The sequence below is a fragment of the Trematomus bernacchii genome, unplaced genomic scaffold (assembly GCF_902827165.1).
Source record: "Trematomus bernacchii unplaced genomic scaffold, fTreBer1.1, whole genome shotgun sequence".
In the NCBI taxonomy this organism is placed as follows: domain Eukaryota; kingdom Metazoa; phylum Chordata; class Actinopteri; order Perciformes; family Nototheniidae; genus Trematomus; species Trematomus bernacchii.
The window spans coordinates 7,138,242-7,155,298 of NW_022987705.1; the positions used below are offsets into that span (position 1 = coordinate 7,138,242).

General features: G+C 41.1%; 1 protein-coding gene across 5 annotated transcripts in view; it reads right to left on the reverse strand.

The window, feature by feature from the left end:
- The window catches only part of fryb (furry homolog b (Drosophila)), a 58,838-nt gene that overhangs the window by 29,513 nt on the left and 12,268 nt on the right, over positions 1–17,057 (reverse strand). For all 5 annotated transcript variants that reach the window (XM_034139759.1, XM_034139757.1, XM_034139758.1 and 2 more), the window contains exons 2-17: positions 9,630–9,823; positions 9,132–9,185; positions 8,837–8,976; positions 8,573–8,663; positions 7,999–8,078; positions 7,709–7,789; positions 6,101–6,269; positions 5,640–5,732; positions 5,270–5,368; positions 3,536–3,637; positions 2,952–3,055; positions 2,407–2,515; positions 1,812–1,898; positions 712–883; positions 501–633; positions 136–243 (exon numbers count right to left, since the gene is read on the reverse strand). In XM_034139759.1, coding sequence (XP_033995650.1) covers positions 136–243; positions 501–633; positions 712–883; positions 1,812–1,898; positions 2,407–2,515; positions 2,952–3,055; positions 3,536–3,637; positions 5,270–5,368; positions 5,640–5,732; positions 6,101–6,269; positions 7,709–7,789; positions 7,999–8,078; positions 8,573–8,663; positions 8,837–8,976; positions 9,132–9,185; positions 9,630–9,749 — 1,742 coding nt within the window. In that variant the 5' untranslated portion in view covers positions 9,750–9,823. The remainder of the gene's footprint in view (positions 1–135; positions 244–500; positions 634–711; positions 884–1,811; positions 1,899–2,406; positions 2,516–2,951; positions 3,056–3,535; positions 3,638–5,269; positions 5,369–5,639; positions 5,733–6,100; positions 6,270–7,708; positions 7,790–7,998; positions 8,079–8,572; positions 8,664–8,836; positions 8,977–9,131; positions 9,186–9,629; positions 9,824–17,057) is intronic.

A 17,057-nucleotide genomic window follows, 5' to 3' on the forward strand; every position in this document is an offset into this window, starting at 1 on the left:
GAGTTCAATAAACAAGATCTTGTTTTACAACCTCATGGAAGGTAAACATTGCAGAAAATTATCAGTGACAACTCAACATAAAAAAAACATGTGTTTTGTATAGCATCAGGCAAAGTTGTCGTGTTGCTAACTGACCGTGAGAGCAGGTCGATGAGCTCCGGTTTGGACATGGCATCGGGAAGGATACGAGGAATGGCAGCCACACATGTTCTGAACAGGTCGATTTTAGGCTTCCTTTCACCACTGTCAAAGAAGGGAGGGGAACATTAAGCACACTCACCCAAAACACAGCTATCATCTTATGTGCAAAAGATAACAATGCATCTATCATAAACATACAATAAATATGTATCACACATCATTATTGTCAGGACTTGGGCCACAAACTCAGTCACAGAGATAGCAGTATTTATTTTCTTTAAATCATTTTCAACTTAGGCTTTAGTTATGATACCAGGCAGAATAATAACACCTCAGTGCGGCACTTTGAAGGTACATACGTGATCATGTCTTCTGGTTCTTTGTTGAGCATCTGGACGCTGGTGAGCATCATACATCGACCCACCTCTTTGTCTAAGTGTCTCAGGATGTTGTCCAGAGACTTTCGCACCTGGGAGTAGTACAAGGACATGCCTGTGGAGAACAGGAAGTGTCAGTCAGTGCGTAGAGACTTCATTCATTCTTCTTAAAGGCCTACAGACACACACATACCTATTAGTTTGGCTTCCTCTTCAGTTAGTGTCTTGCTGAGATAAGTTTTCTTCTTCTTCAGAGAGTTTCCAGAGGGCAGAGTGGCCCCTGTGTTGGGCATGGGAGGCTCTCCGTCCTTCTGTTGCAGAGCATCTGCTATCACCAGGAACGCCCGGAGACCTATGTTCATCCGCTGGAGTAGAGAGAAAGCAGAGAGTCACAGAGAGTCTGTTTATCCAGAGCAATGTCACATTTGTAGAAATTCGAATAAATGAACCAAACAGCAATTGTACTTTGACATGCAAACTTGTGTATGAATGTGTGGCTGCGGTGTTGTTTTAAAAATGGTTTAATAACATTAATAATTCAGTGCCTATAAATAAAGGGTTTATTTTTGTACTTAGAAGGGATCTTACAGTGTATGATATCCTGATGTTTTGCTGTAAGTGTCAAGATTTCTTCATTATCCAAGCATAATAATAACAACACATTGGTGAGTCTTTTTACATCTTCACTGTGGTTTAAAGAGCTCTCATATCAAAATGAACGCAGCAGAGATATTATCTACTTTTATTTCATACATACTTCTTCCATGTCAAAAATGTGGCACTACATTTCCCACCACTGACTGCAGACAGTTTGGTAGGAGAATCAGATGTGTTGCCAGTATGCTAGTAATGGCAAATGTGGCTTCAATCCGCTAGCCAAAAGCAGAGATGAGACAATACTTGAGACAGATGATCAAACTTCAAACAGCTCCCTCCGAACCACTAAAGACTTTATCCAAGATGTTACACAGACACATAAGGTGAAGCAATACCACTGTTGCATTCGCGGCTGGGAATCATTGGATTTAAACAACAATGCTTTAAATGACTTGTTTCTGTTCATACAACAAGAATCCTGTAATCGCATTGCATATGATCGTCCCTTATAGCATCTCTTTGCTACAGCTTATAAACATCTTATTCAAAGCTCCAACAAAGAGCATTCAGTTCTCTACCCTCCCGGCTGACTGAGGACTATGAATAAGAATAGGAATGCTCGTTGTGTAGCACGGCCGGGGTGATACACTGTTGATCTGTGTGCGAGTGTTTGCACATGATTAAATATCTCTTTACCTCTGGGTTGAGACTGAAGGCTTTGGCTGGTTTCCCAACACTCAGCAGGTCAAATATGATCTCCTTCATGGCGAAATCCAGTTTCTCCTGAAAAGAGGACAAACAAACTGGTGTTACAGGATATCAGAGTTAGTGTGGTATGAGGCAGCTAGTACATGGACTGTGTGTCGCCAATAGGACCTTTTGATTGAATAACTGATATCTTAGAGAAACATATATAAAAATATATGTAATATTGTTAGAGTAACAATAGAAAAAAATAAAAATAAAAATAAGGTCAACATTTTTTACAGCAAATGTCATACATGCTGTTTTCTAAGCAACCGTGGGAACAGGTACTGAAATTAAATATTTTTTTAGCTTTTGACCAGTTTCTGCAACTCTGTCAACATGTTTTTTTAATTAACCGGTGTTTGTGTTTCTTAGTAAAAGAAGCAGAGTAAATCTTGGAAGTTGGCACATAGTTGGCTCCACGTTAGACACAACAAACCACACTTTATTTCCCATGTGCTTTGACCCAAAGAAAAGAGTAAAAAGCTACATCTAAGCATCATGTGAGTTTGTGAATGAGAGTGCGAGGAAGTGGGATACAAACCTGTGCAATAAACTGGATGATCTTGACAAAAATATTAAGGGGCATGTCTCTGGGCACCACGCTCCGGCTCCCTTTGGGGAACAGAGTGGAGGTGATGGAGGTCAGACGACTGTGGGAGGAGGGGGAGACAAGTGAGAAGAGAGATGAGCAAAGAGGGAAGGTAAAGGGTTGTAACATAAGTAGAATGTAGCAGTATGAAAGTAGTATGTATGTGAGTGTGTGTGTAGTATGAGCAGAGTCATTACATCTTGCATACTCTTTTTATTTGTAGTAAATCATGTTCATGTCAATTTCAAGAAACTCGCCAAACTAACCAAGCATCACTACAACAACTCTCTGCATTTAAGAGTTTGAATGTAGGTTAAGTTGTGGAAAACAAATCTCTTTAAAAACATCAAATCACAAATGTAAGTGTTCTTGTGGTCTCATTTGTTCACAGTATTCAAAGCAAGGTGTCACACTATAGGTAAAAAGGACATATTGATGCTTAAAACTTTAAATTGAAGGTTGCATTTAACATCTCGTTAATGACATGTGGCTGTTACCTTTGTGTTCCAGTGTTGCTCTCGCATTTTATTCGGATCATGTAGACCCACAGCAGGCGGTAGAGGGATTCCAGAGCCACACGTGCCATCTTGGGATCTTTATTCTGCATTCAGGCACAAGCAGACCAAAGATTGATTGTGTTTCACCAGGTGCAGTATTTCACATACCTCCATCATACAAAAATGTTTCACACTGATTCATCTCAGCCATAAAGACAAACCCCAAGAGGCATTCCTCACATATTGTACCTTACAGACACACACTAGTTTTACTGCATGCATAACATACATTGCTTTCCCAGCATTTAGAGTGTGATCATAAATCAAACTTCAAAGAGAAGTTTTATTAATGAGCCTTTTTTATTAACCTGTAGTGTTTCCCTCAAAGCCATAGCATTGGGTCGTGCTCGTGTAGCAGTGTGAAGTTCAGTGTTGAACGCTTGTCAAAATCGCTCCCCATTGACAGGAATCTATTGCACAGCCTGCGTTGTATTCGTGTGCGAGTATAACACTGCTGGTGATCTTTACAAATAACCTCACTATGGTAATTCTGGCATTTGCATGGTGCGGAGGGAAAGGCTGACCTTGAGGTTTGAGAGGCAGTTGTTGAGGAAAATGTGCCAGCGGCTGAGGAAGAACTGCTTCTGACTGACGCACAGCAGGCAAGTCACCAGAGGATACAGAGCCTGGTGTGAGAGGGGAGAAGACAGATGGGAGACATTTGCATCAGGCACTTCAAATTCAAAGTTCATTCATTGAATGTAAATAGAAAATAAAAGATTTGGGCTTTTTCCCAAACCAGTTTTCAACATGAATTCACTGTATACGTTTATAGGTTTCAAATCTTAATAAAGTCAATTTAAAAAAGGTTCAGAATCAATCCTTTCAAGCTGATATCAAAATGTTTGGCTTTTCTTTAATGATTATAAAGTGTTACGTACATTATTTGAGATCATTTTTCACAATCAAGTTGGATTGGTTTCAGGCCCCATGAATCCTGTATTGGCCAGTTATCCTTTATCCTCTATATCTTTTACTTTTCAAATTAAGTTTATTGAACAAAACAAAACAGTCTGACCCTTCATTACCTAGAAAACAAAGTTCACACACAGGAATGTGAACTATGTGTCTGGTCTGTTCAATCATCTGCTAAATTCATGTTAGTCTGAAGTGCTTGCATTCTTAAACACGAATGCCTTCAATGGCTGGTGTGAGTACAGACGCACCCTTGTCATGAATGGTTATGGAAATGCTGGGTTTGAGGAGTATATCATTTAACTGTCAGTCCTTATCAAAGTTGGTATTTGTTATCGGTCTCCCTCCCATTTCAGTGTATCCCCTCTCAGGTACTCAAAAGAAAACAATTATTCCCCACGTCATTGTCATTCCTGTCATGGCTGCCCATTCTGCTCTGACCTGGGAGGCTATTGTTTGTTTGTATGCATGCATGCTAGTGCGCTGGTCATATATTCAGTGTGTTTACAGAGGGGTGTGTCGAGCATTGGATTTTTGCTCTGCAGTATTTGGAGAATCTAACTGAAGGAAACGTGCGGACTGGCTGAGTGACATGTCTGCAGCCCTGAGGACACGAGTATGTGTCACATCACAAATAGCACCTCAGCCACCCGCAAAGATACAACACAGCAGCGAGGTGCCATGTATTGTTATCCAATTAGTCTGCTGCGGATTGTGAAATCAATCCAAAGGTGGGGCAAACATTGACTTAGCAAGCATTGCTGCGCTATTTTTTAAATCGAATTATCGCAAGAATCTTCTAAATACCTCTTTTAAACATTTTGAATTTGCATTGTGAACATTTTAGGGTTTAAATATGAATCACTCGTTTCACAACAACAAGACTTGAGGAACTAAACTACAGATTAAAAAACAATAACTAGGAAATAATCAGGTTACATTTTGGTAAGAGACAGTTAACTGATCCATAATTTCCTTAACATTCATGGTTAAAACGTTCAGGCTATGACAAAGCGAATTTTGACCCCGGGCCTGACACGAATGTCATGTTTTATAGCATGCTTGTTTAGGTGAGACCACTATCTTAATAAGGGAGATGTACTGCTTCTAGTTTGCTGATTTTCCTGCCACTGATTTCCTTCTGCGGGCAAACATTGTCCATCTGGCACTGCTACAAAAACTAGCCTGTTTCACTGCATACTGCACTCATGTCTCCTGCCCATGGAGAGATAAACACCCACATGTTGGAGAGGTACAGTAAGTGCTTTCACCAATTAGTGTTAACAGAGAGGATATGAAAAGAGACGTGAAGTGATGAAGAGTACAGGTGAGGAGAAGGTTACCAGAGAGTGTTTTTTCCGAGAGGAAAGGTCCAGTGTGGTATCGTATAAACTTTCGACGAAGTTACGTAGACACGGAACGTTCACCTCGTTCTTCACAGTCTGGGGAAGAACAAAAAAGTTACTTTATGAAAGTATTTTTTACCAGACCGCCGTTTCTTTATTCTACTTTACTTGCATGCAGGTCGACAGACAAGACATTATACAGTCACCATTTCAGGATTAAGATCATTCTCAAAATATACACATTATATAGCAGAAGGATACACAGACTTATTATTTTAAAGAAAACAATGCCAATAACTTCAATGGCTTAAAATAAATCAAAGCGCACTGAGTGGTGCTCTTTGCGGTGAGGTTAAAATGCACTTACAGCAGCAACAGGTACAAGTATCTCCACAAAGAGTCCAGCTAATGAGTGTTTAATGTCTTTATCCTTCACTTCCAAGAAATACTGCGCACACTCCTGAAGACATAAAGAGAACGAGAATCAGACACAGTGAGAAAAACAATATGAAAATGCTGTGAACTAAGGTCAGCAGTTCAATCGCTTATTATGGGTTAAGGAAAAGAGAAACATTCTCACCACTGCAACAACCATCAAAGGGACAATAAGACACTTGTAGGACATTAAGACACTCTCATTTCTTCAGTGGAACTTCTCAGTACTCAATAGGATAGATGCATGATACTCAACTGCTTCCAGACATGAATGTATGTGAAGAAAGAGCATGTCTGTCCTGAAAACACTCCTTGAGATTCCTAAACCAAAGCCTTTTTACAATGTGTTGGTATGTAAATAACAGTTAGGGGCCAAACTGATTTATGCTCCACCTGCATGAACTGGAAGGAGGCTTCAAAGTCTTCCACCGGGTACATTTTGATGCGGAAGAACTTGAGTCCCATGATGAGGCTGATGGTGGACTGGATGACGTAGGGGCTCTGCTCCTTCGGCCTCAGCTCCTTCAGCTCCGAGATGAACTTCTTCTTCACTGCCGGGAACCTGTCCGGGTAATGGCGAGCAGATGTGAGATTCGCTCTATTCTAGTAAAGATCTAATAAATGTTTTCATACCCGGGTCTCAGCTTAGAGGTGGTATGGTTAGGGGGATTACAGTCAAAATGTTCTCATGAATGTTTATTTGCTAATATTTAACTAAACTCTTACTCCTGCGCACCTGTTTCATGGGCGTGTGTGTGCTTGCATATGTAACCACTATCCAAATAGATTTTTTACCAACAGTGCTCTGCAGGCCTATTATTAGAATGGCATCTGTAGGGGTGATGTGGAGGGAATGTGTGTGTGTGTGTGTGTGTGTGTGTGTGTGTGTGTGTGTGTGTGTGTGTGTGTGTGTGTGTGTGTGTGTGTGTGTGTGTGTGTGTGTGTGTGTGTGTGTGTGTGTGTGTGCACTTCAAGCGTGTGCTTAAGTAAGTGGAACAGTCATCAGCCTTCTGTTTAGTGCTGACTATTTAAATAACATACACATAAACACTTTGATCCATAAACCAAGCTGGAAAAACACACACACATATTGCCAAGAAGTATGTGTCGAGGTTGTTTATTGCCTATGTGTACTGCACTTGTTCAAAGCCTGGTGTGTACTGAAAATGTAATACACTGAAAAACTTGAATCAGGTGGAAAACCCATCATCCACACATAAGAAGGTCTGCTGAACCAGATCTAAAACTACAGACTTTGATCCATTACTTGATCGATGACTGGGTTCAATTATGTGATAGCTCAGCCAATGTGTGTGTGGCCGTGTGTGTGACAGCAGTGACTAGGCCGCCCTGTGAACCTCCTCCATCACGGTAATAACCTCCTGCAGAATGGGAACAGGGCTCATATCTCATCACACAACATTACGCAGACAGAGGACCATCATCTGGACGAGTGTCATTATCCTCAGTTGCCATCACACACATATTTACCAGCACACACACACCAGACTAGTGGCAAACAAGGATGGGCGGGCATTTGTTTCTTCTCCTCCCTTACTACAGAGGGATTGCCTTAGTAATTGCTGTTTCCACTGGAAATGGGGTCAAGGGGAGGACAGGTAGCTTTTGTAAATACGTGTTTGATGCAACACCCTGACCAGCACACAGCTGCAACAAGACCTAAATTAAAAAATCAGCATTCACTGAAAATAAAGTGAATTATTTGATTCTAAACTGTGAAAATAAATAAATAAAGTCACCTTTAAAACTGAGTTGTATGTATTTCAAGTGATAGCCAAGCATTCCTTGTGAAAAGTGGCAAACAAAATCAAGGGATTTTCAAAAATTGATTTGTAGCCGATCGGGGATTACCTCAACACATTTACAAAAAACAGTGTGAAAATTGTGATGTCAACAGATAAAATAACACCCTGTTGATACACAAATATTTCATGTGTATGCACACACAAACATACAAGCAGTATAAACATGTTCACATACCTGGACTGAGCTACAACTCCCACCACCTCAGCGTAGAGGTCAGCCACTATGTGCATGTTAGCTGTGTTAGGTCCAAGATACCTGAAAAGTAAACACATCAATTAATACCATAGCATATAACGATGTGCATAACTGTGATACGACACACAAACGTTTATATATATTTTTGAATTTGCAGAAATGCATTTTGATGTCAAGATTGTATGATTATGTTTCAGCCAGTCAGAAAGTGAAGACAGTGTTTTTATTGCATTTCGGTAAATATGTTGTGCCGCTATGGTCATTCTTACCCTTCTTTGTATTTGAAGTGCTTGAAGGCCAGGTTTATTACTTCTTGGATGAGTCCATCCAAAAGAGGATGAAGAGGGATCTGCATTGAGATAAAAACGTTATCATTTTATGCTGAATCAAGCCAAAAAAGTTGATGTGTATAAACAATTAATTTAAATGAGAAAAATTGCTGGATCACACATATGATTATTGATATGCAAATTAGTTTAAACATACACATTATAGGTGTGTTTTTTTGTGTATGTTTCTTTCCCTTAACTGTCAAGTGGGAACTAAGCATTTTTTGTACGTTTTTGTGTTTCTCTTATTTTCCTACGATACTGAAATGATTGGCTGTGAATAAGAAAATATGAAGGACAGACCATCTATTTCTATTTATTATTCTTTTTGGAGAAAGGGGCAGGTAATATAAGAAATATTGTCTTCTGCCTGCTCCGTTTCGGGTATGGTGTGTTAATGGAGACATGTTTTTTAAATAATAGTTATACATTGAGTTTGTGCATACCATGAACGGAACAAATAAAAATGAAATGAAATATATTTATACACAAAGCATATTGCAGAGTTACTCACCTGCTTCAAAACTTCTATAAGTACAAGAGAAAAGATGAAGTCTATCGACAGGTCTCTCCTCTCCAGTAAGTAGTCCTTCTGTTGCTCATCACTGACAGACACAGGGAAACAAAGACAGAGAACATTAGTGTTGTGTTGCCTCTAAAAGTCAAATAAGTCTGGCAAGGACATACAAATACAATATTTTACAGTAATGTATTCGACATTTCCTGTCCACCTGACATATGTACAGTTGAATGTGTGTGAGCTGTTGTGTCCGCTCACTTTTTGGACTTGGTGTTGGCCCTGGGTCGATATTCATGGGACTCGTCTTCCAGGCCGTTCTGCCGCTTGTACCAGTCGAACAGAGTCCTCAGGATGGACGGCAGGCAGTACTCTGCTAGAGAACTCATACTGCTGATCAACTGCAGGGTGGCGGAGGAGGAAGAGCAGGTGAAGGTGAGTCAGAGAAAGAGTGACAAGATAATCTCATTGTCAAAATAAAACAATGTTAGGGTCAGATGTGGATGACAGAGGATAAAAAGGGTGAGGACAGGTATAATGTGTCAGGCACACGCACCTGGTCAAACTGTGTGTCCTCTCCTCTCTGCAGAGATTTGTTAAGTGGCTTCTCCTGTGACATAAGGAAACATCCATGTCAGAAGAGATCAGAACAGGTGGAAAAAAAAATTTATGGAACTTTGAGACAGGGAACAGCAAGTTTAATGCCTTGAAAATAAGTTGTAATCCAAACTTAGACCAAAGTGTCACTGCATTGTCTGAATTTGTTTAATATATCTCCAGAGTCCAACTGTTAATAATGAAGACATTATGAAGCTTTGTTGGTGTTCCATTTTCAGATAAATGTAAATGTGATCATCGGCTGAGTGCTTAAAACAGGCCCAGAACCAATTTCATTACTTAGCATCAGACTAGGTTCTCCAGGCACTAATCTTGTTATGTTCCTTTTATGAAACATACAGTATCAGGTGTTCAACCCCAAGTGCTATAAACATACAAAAACACTGAGATAAAAGGGCAAACTTCTTCAAAAAAGGTGAGATGCAGAGTCACTCACCAGGGGTTCGGCCATGATGATGCGGATCTTGCGTTCGGAGAGCAAGGTGAAGTTGGCGAACAAGCTTTTCAGGACGAATTCGCCCGGCTTACTCTCAGGGTCCACATTGACGGGCGCCATGACGACAGGACCCTTCCTCTCTCCTAAGGTTCCACTGACTGGCGGGATGGGGGGCTTCAGTCCCACTGGGGAGGCTGGGGAGAGTCAGGACAGATCAGTTAGTCCAAGATACTCAAGGAAGACTTATATTTTCACCCCTATTAGTAATATCGGGTATATTTATTTTTGGGTCATATTCATGAACAGCTACCATGATTTGAAAGATGCATGTTAGCCTCTGTTTTATTATATTTTGACAAATTTGCACACTTAGTATGCTAAACCTTCCATTTACAGTTCCCTTTTGCAATGTAACCATAGATAAACAGACAACTATATCAGGAGTTGTTTTAATAATGAAAAATCTTTAAAACGTGATAATTCTCAGGCAAGTTCTGCATTATGAGGTATTTCCTATATATGATCTTTAAGTAGATGTTAATGTTTATTAAATATGAAGATTTTGTAGATAATATCCTCAGAAAGTATGATAGATATTAAGCAATGACGCAACATACAGCATTGCACAGCTCAAACACAGACCCTCATGCACTCTTTCGAGCCGCTTTTCTTAATAAATTCCATCTTTGATGAACAAACAGAATTTGTCCACGTCAGAACACATCCATCATTGCTTTCTGTACACTTCAAACTTCTCAGCCATGACTAATTTATGTTGGGTGTTTGTCAAAGTTTGACAGGGTACGCTTTCCAGGCACACACACACACACACACACACACACACACACACACACCACACACACACACACACACACACACACACACACACACACACCACACACACACAAACACACACACCACACACACACACACACACACACACACACACACACACACACACACACACACACACACACACACACACACACACACACACACACACACACACACACACACACACACACACACACACACACACACACACACACACACACACACACACACACACACACACACACACACACACACACACACACACACACACACACACACACACACACAGTAGTCCCATGTTTATATTCCTCCCTTCTGATTAGATCATTAGGGAGACTGGGCCCCATTCTATCTTGCGTTATGTTATGATTAACACACAGAGAAAGATAGACAGGGAGTGGTTGGCGTCTGCAAGGGGTTTACGTGAGAGACAAACGACAGAGGACAGATGGATGTAAGGAGGGAGAGGGCATTTCCTGTCATGCGTGTCTATGAATATCAACATACCCTTAAAAATAGAACAAACTCATCATTGTAAGAAATGGCATCTGAACACTATACGAGTTTAAGAACATCGTGCATCTATTATGAACTGTTACTACTTAGAGAGAATCATAAGTCAACCAATAGAACTCGGGATAAAACTGAAACAAACATAACGTCTGCAACCATAGCCAACCACGAGACATGACTCAAACAAATCTACATGTTTGGTTCTCTGAACATGCCGAGAAGAACAAGGTGTGTAAACACTTCTTTACACACAGTGAAACAAAGCAATAATTCACCAGAGCAATTCCCAGAAGTGGCTAATGTGTGAGATGTAACAACTTTGTCAGGTCTAGCCGACCTTTCATGAACACTTGACCTGACCTCACTTGAAAGGTGAGATGTAAACACTAATTCCCGGACAGGCCCCTAGACCCCCAGACATCATAGGCAACCTGTTTTGTGGGAAAGCCGACCATTCAAATGAGGCAAACTTGCGTGCACATGAACATACAGCCCTGCACGCTTACCAAGGCCCTTGATGAAGCTGATGACACTAGCCCTGCTCCATTTAGTTGGCACTTCCATGGTGGAGACAGACAAGGACACAGTGGGTCGTGGTGGGTGAAATAGACAAAAACAGTGGGATGGAGGAGGGCTGGTATACTGGGAGAGGGTTGAGGAGGGATGGCTAAGAAGTCTACAAGGTGTAAAATACAGCTCCCATGATGACAAATAAAAGGTAATTCCTTGTGAAGGGATTAGCAGTAATGAATACGTTGTTCTTTATTATCCAACTATTCCCTTATGCAAGTACAGACATCAGAATAATGTCTGGCTCTGGCACTAGGCAGGTTTAACCAAAGCTAAAAGTGTGAAGCTCCATCCTCCTGTCAGGTAAAGCGAAAAATGTGCACCTGGGGTCATAAAGAAAAACTTCATGACAGCTGTATTCCACATTTAAATCCAAAGGAAACAGGAAAATACGCTGAATCCACAGACCGGAAGAGCCATAGCCAGGTTAAAACTGCCCGAGTGAAGACGTCCTGAAGCCTGCGAGTGTTGCAATCACAGAGGGAGAGTTGGTGTCAGGGTGTCCGCTCAAAATAGCAGGAGAGACAACCAACAAGTTCCGTGGTGACTCGTGAGTGAACTCTACCAACAGGGATCGAGAAATGTTCCAGCGTACTGCTCCAGCAGAGTCCTGGGTGGATCCGAGGCAGCGCAGGGCCCCATGCTTCAGAGCTACATGAGCCTGCAGTCCAACTATCAATTTCTACTTTAGTTTCTGCTCCAATTCCAGCTTGCCATCACTCGACTGTACGACAGCTCCCCTGACCTTGGAATCCTCGCATTGGGAAGTTGCATTGGAATAAAGTGCTTCTTTGAGAGTGTTTTTTTTCGGCTGTCTTATAGTTGTCAGTAGCAGTTAAGTAAAGTCTGCTCCTTGTGGAGATCTGACCAGAAGAGTTGGGTTGGAATTTCAACACTGCCCCGAGAGAGAGGCGAGGGGAGGAGGGAGGCGCTATATATAGACCACTGGAGGTCACTCTCTTACATACCCACCACTCCCACTGACCCCTACTCATACACAAGTGCACGCACATACAAACGCAGACACACTCACAGAGAAACACACATTTATATATACACATGTAGGTTATTTGTACAAGGCAGACAGTGACCAATCAGGAAAACTAAGTAATGTCATTAAACTACAAAGCACATGGCACTGATCTAATTCAGTGTAAAATACGAGGGTTGACTCAAAGATAAACCGGTAAGGCTCCTCTGTGAGATAAATTTAAGATGTGATAATGTGTGTGTGGAAATGTCTGTGTGTGTGGGAAAGCGTACATGCATGTGTGGTTTATCCATGGTGGTGGGGAGAAGAAATTAGAGTAGGAAGACGTCACAGCGTCCTTTAAAGCTGTCGATATATAGCACACTAGAGCACTTCCAAAGAACGTCGTACACATTTCCCTGACTCTGCATTTTATGAGATGAGTCAGCAGAAACTACCTCATCTAGTCAATACAAGTCTACCTAGGTTTAATTACATTTTATATCCTAAAAGGTTTTTTAAGAGACTGAGATGCCGAAAAGAAAGAAGCAGAGTTAGTCAGAGGAGACCGGGAGAACAGAGAGTAGAATTACAGCGATTACATCGATTAATCATTTGACTGAAATGTTGTCAGTTTTTAACCATTTTAATGATAATTGTCATTCATAAAACAAAACATTTCCCGCTTTCAGCTTCTTAAATTTGGCAGATTAATGCTTTTCTTTGCCAAGCACAATAAAAGAACATTTAGGTTTTAGAAAACATGAATCAGTAAATTAATGATTGTATCGTTATTACATGCAGGCCTAGCATTACCCTTAATAGACTATTGTACATCTAGATTCAGGTTTACCATCATACATCATGTCATACAGACAAACAACCACTCCAGATTGAGGAATCATAACTAACACGTGATAACACATGTGCACAACCAATCACAAGCTGTTGTTAACTTGGGACCGTAAGCTTTGCAAGTTGTCCTGGCTTGCAAACATATAAATCAATCCTGCTCAGCTTGGTCTCTTAGTAGAGTGGATTGCAATGAGTCACAAAATCACAGACAATTACCACAAACACGCATCGACTGCCCTCGACAAGACCTTGCAGAAACAAACCTGTATGTTTTCAGAGGAGGCAGATGGTAAACTCTCATTGCGTGCAATTTTATATTCTTGTCTTTTTCATTGAGTTATTGTTGATCTTTCAGTACGTAAGTTATGACAGCTTAAAGGAAAACACAATTCAATCTGTATGCTAAAATTACAGGTATATTCACATTTTCAATTCAAGAGTTTGACACATCTAAAAATATAAGTGTTGTGTACTGTAGGTGTTTCTCAAAAATATAATACAATTCAAAAATATAGGCCTTCTAAACTCATGGATGTAACAAACTCAGACTTAGCTGGCAGGTTACAATACTGTGTTTCCATTTTGATAGTCGGGTGACCCTTTTGTTTACATGTAGATTTAAGATTGATACCAGGTAATTATGGAAACTGTCATATCTGAACAAGCTTGTTTTAAGCATGTTCGTTGACATAGTTGTTATATGCCTACGCATGATTATTTAAGTACGACTGGCTTGAAATGGAACAAGTTCAATTTGATGAAGTCAGCTATTTATCTAGTGATTTCTATTAATAAATAAATGATGCCTGAAACACAACCTAACTTGGAATTATCAGGCCTGTTTCTTGCCTTTCTAGCTTACTGACTGCATTCATCGTCATGACCTTGGAGCAGACTACGCAACTAAATGTGTTCTTTTGGCTGATAGGAGGTGGAGCCTAGATGAGATAACACATTCACCATCTCATCGTGGTCCCTCTGATTTAGTTTTTTTATTACATTACATCAATTGCTGAGGGGGGAACCATCAACACGTCCCCAGCAATTCCTCTGTTAGCCTTACACAAACATAACCCCTGCTGACAGTAACCTTCAGCACGAACCTAATATGTGAGCTCCACACGGCAGCGCTGCCTTCAACACACACCAAAATGTTTTTATGGTGTCTGATGAAAGGGACACATGCACAATACAAAGACCTTTTAGCAACAGCCCACATTTATAAACGTTCATATAACTCTTAAACTACCAACAGAGAAGTGCCCACACATATATGTATACACGCACACAATGAAAGCACACAAGCAGTGTTCAGTCAATATATGAAAATCACAACAACAGGAGCTGGCTGATCTCTGCATCCTCTATGTCAGCAAGAAAAACATTGATGTTACACAGTAAAGGCAAACTACAGGCTGCAAGGTGATGACTGCATTAGAGTCCAAGTGGTAAAATAAGACAGCAGTGCTTTCTGCTTTACTGTAAGCCCAGAGCTGAAAGTGGGGGAGAGTACAGTATGTCCAGTCGACAGTCTGCGATGATGCTGCAGGACTTCCATCCAACAGTGACGAACACGAGCTATACCTTCTGAGATTTAGCTTTCATGGACTGTCAACAGCACATGTTAATTGGTTGCTATTATGATAACATACGTAAACATGATCTGTACATTTATTAGGAAACATTAAGTGCTGGGCGCAAATATAATAACAGTCACTCAATGGCTGACTTTTGCTGGGTAAATTGCTGTTTCATTTATATAGAAAACTGCTGATGAGCCAGGTTTACATCCAAATAAACCCTGGAGCAATTCTCTCTCTCTCTCAAACGCTTGTCTTCCATTATTCCATTACATAACATTGCCAAATATTGACAGTGTGGATCATTCTGTATGCAGCCTGTTTTTCAGTCTCATCCACTCGTAAAACACACACACCAACACAACAAAATAAGCGTAGCTGGTACACTGCAGGAACTACTGATGACAGTCTCTTACGAGAGCAGACCGCATCACGCATAACAACAACTGTGATGTGTTAGCTGTACTCACTCCCTCCTAAGGACTTGAGCAGAGACTTGATGCTGATGTCAAAGAACCCTGAATCCTGCTGGCTGGTCGCCATGGCTGCAGAGGTTATGTCGCCACGGTGACAGACAGCAGAGGGAGGACAGGACGGCAGGATGAGGCGTTGCGGTCAGAGCAAGTGAGAGAAAGGGGAGTGCGCTCCGAGAGAGAAACACTGGGAGAGGAGAGAGGGATGCGGGTGGGCAGTCAGCGATGCGGATGTTGCGGCTGTCTGCTGCTGCGTGTGTGTGTGTGTGTGTGTTTGTTTGTGTGTGTCAGTGCGTGTGTGAAAAAGAGAGCGGCAGTCAGCCTCGCCTGTGCTCCGTGTTGCTATCTTGCTGGGTAACACCCCCCATCCCCTTGCTGTTTTGCTCTTTCAGGACAGTGATACACAGATGTTGGTAGACGCAAGCAGCCAATCCTCTTAGAGGAAAGGCAGAGTGTGCGCGAGAGAGAGAGACGGAGAGAGAGAGGGGGGAGAGAGAGGGGGAGAGAGACAGAGCGAGCGCGAGAGAGACAGAGGGGGGGAGAGATAGATAAAGAGCGAGAGAGAGAGAGAGAGACAGAGACAGAGACAGAGGGGGGATAGAGAGATAAAGAGTGAGATATATAGAGAGAGAGAGAGAGAGAGAGAGAGAGAGAGAGAGAGAGAGAGAGAGAGAGAGAGAGAGAGAGAGAGAAGAGAAGAGAGAGAGAGAGAGAGAGAGAGAGAGAGAGACAGAGAGAGAGAAGGAGAATGGAAAAACATAGATAGTACTGCACGGGGGGTGACAGAAAAAAGAGGAATGATGGGAAGGAGGTAGGGACAATGACAGTGGGAGGAGGGATACTGGAGTAATTAAGATGGAAGAGACAAAAAGGCAAGATTGCAATGTTTCCTGATGACTGTTGTCCAGTTCTGTTTCGTAACAAGGTTTGACTGAGCATGCTGCAAGCCAGCCTTGACCAATCAGAGCAGAGAGAAACATTGATAGGCAGTCAGCATCATTGAACAGCCAGGAATGATAACTGGTTAATGGTATCACTGCCTTAGATGTGTCCACCTATACAAACAGTATGTTCTTACCAAGGTTAAAGTATGACGTTTGTAATACTCTTAGATTCTGTTGAAACCTACTATTCATACAATGATGATGAAATATGTACCACGTTCCGACTGCATAGTAAGTGGATTTTGTGTACGCAAGAAATTAAAGTATGAGGTTTGAGCTCACTGGACATAACCCTAACCCATAAAATGCATTGTTTCTCTTTAAACGCAATGGCGGACAACATGCCAGACAATTAACATAATCGGTTGAATCGTAATTTATGACAATTGAAGGCGACTGACGTTTGGGAACGGTTTAGAGAAAAAACCTATCTATGATATGTCATTTGGAAAGAATATTTAACAACATACAATTCATCTAAAGAGTAAGTGTAGGGGAATTCTCATTCTTTATACCATTTAAACTTTTTTAGGCACTGCATATAACATAAAGCTGAACATGCAGCTGTTTTCCCTCGCAAGTCAAGTTTTTACAAAATTCTGATATTGATATTTGGGAATTTAAAAAAATCTAATTTATAAGTCGAGCAGCAACAAATCGATTGTTTTACACCAACAGCAGAAATAGAT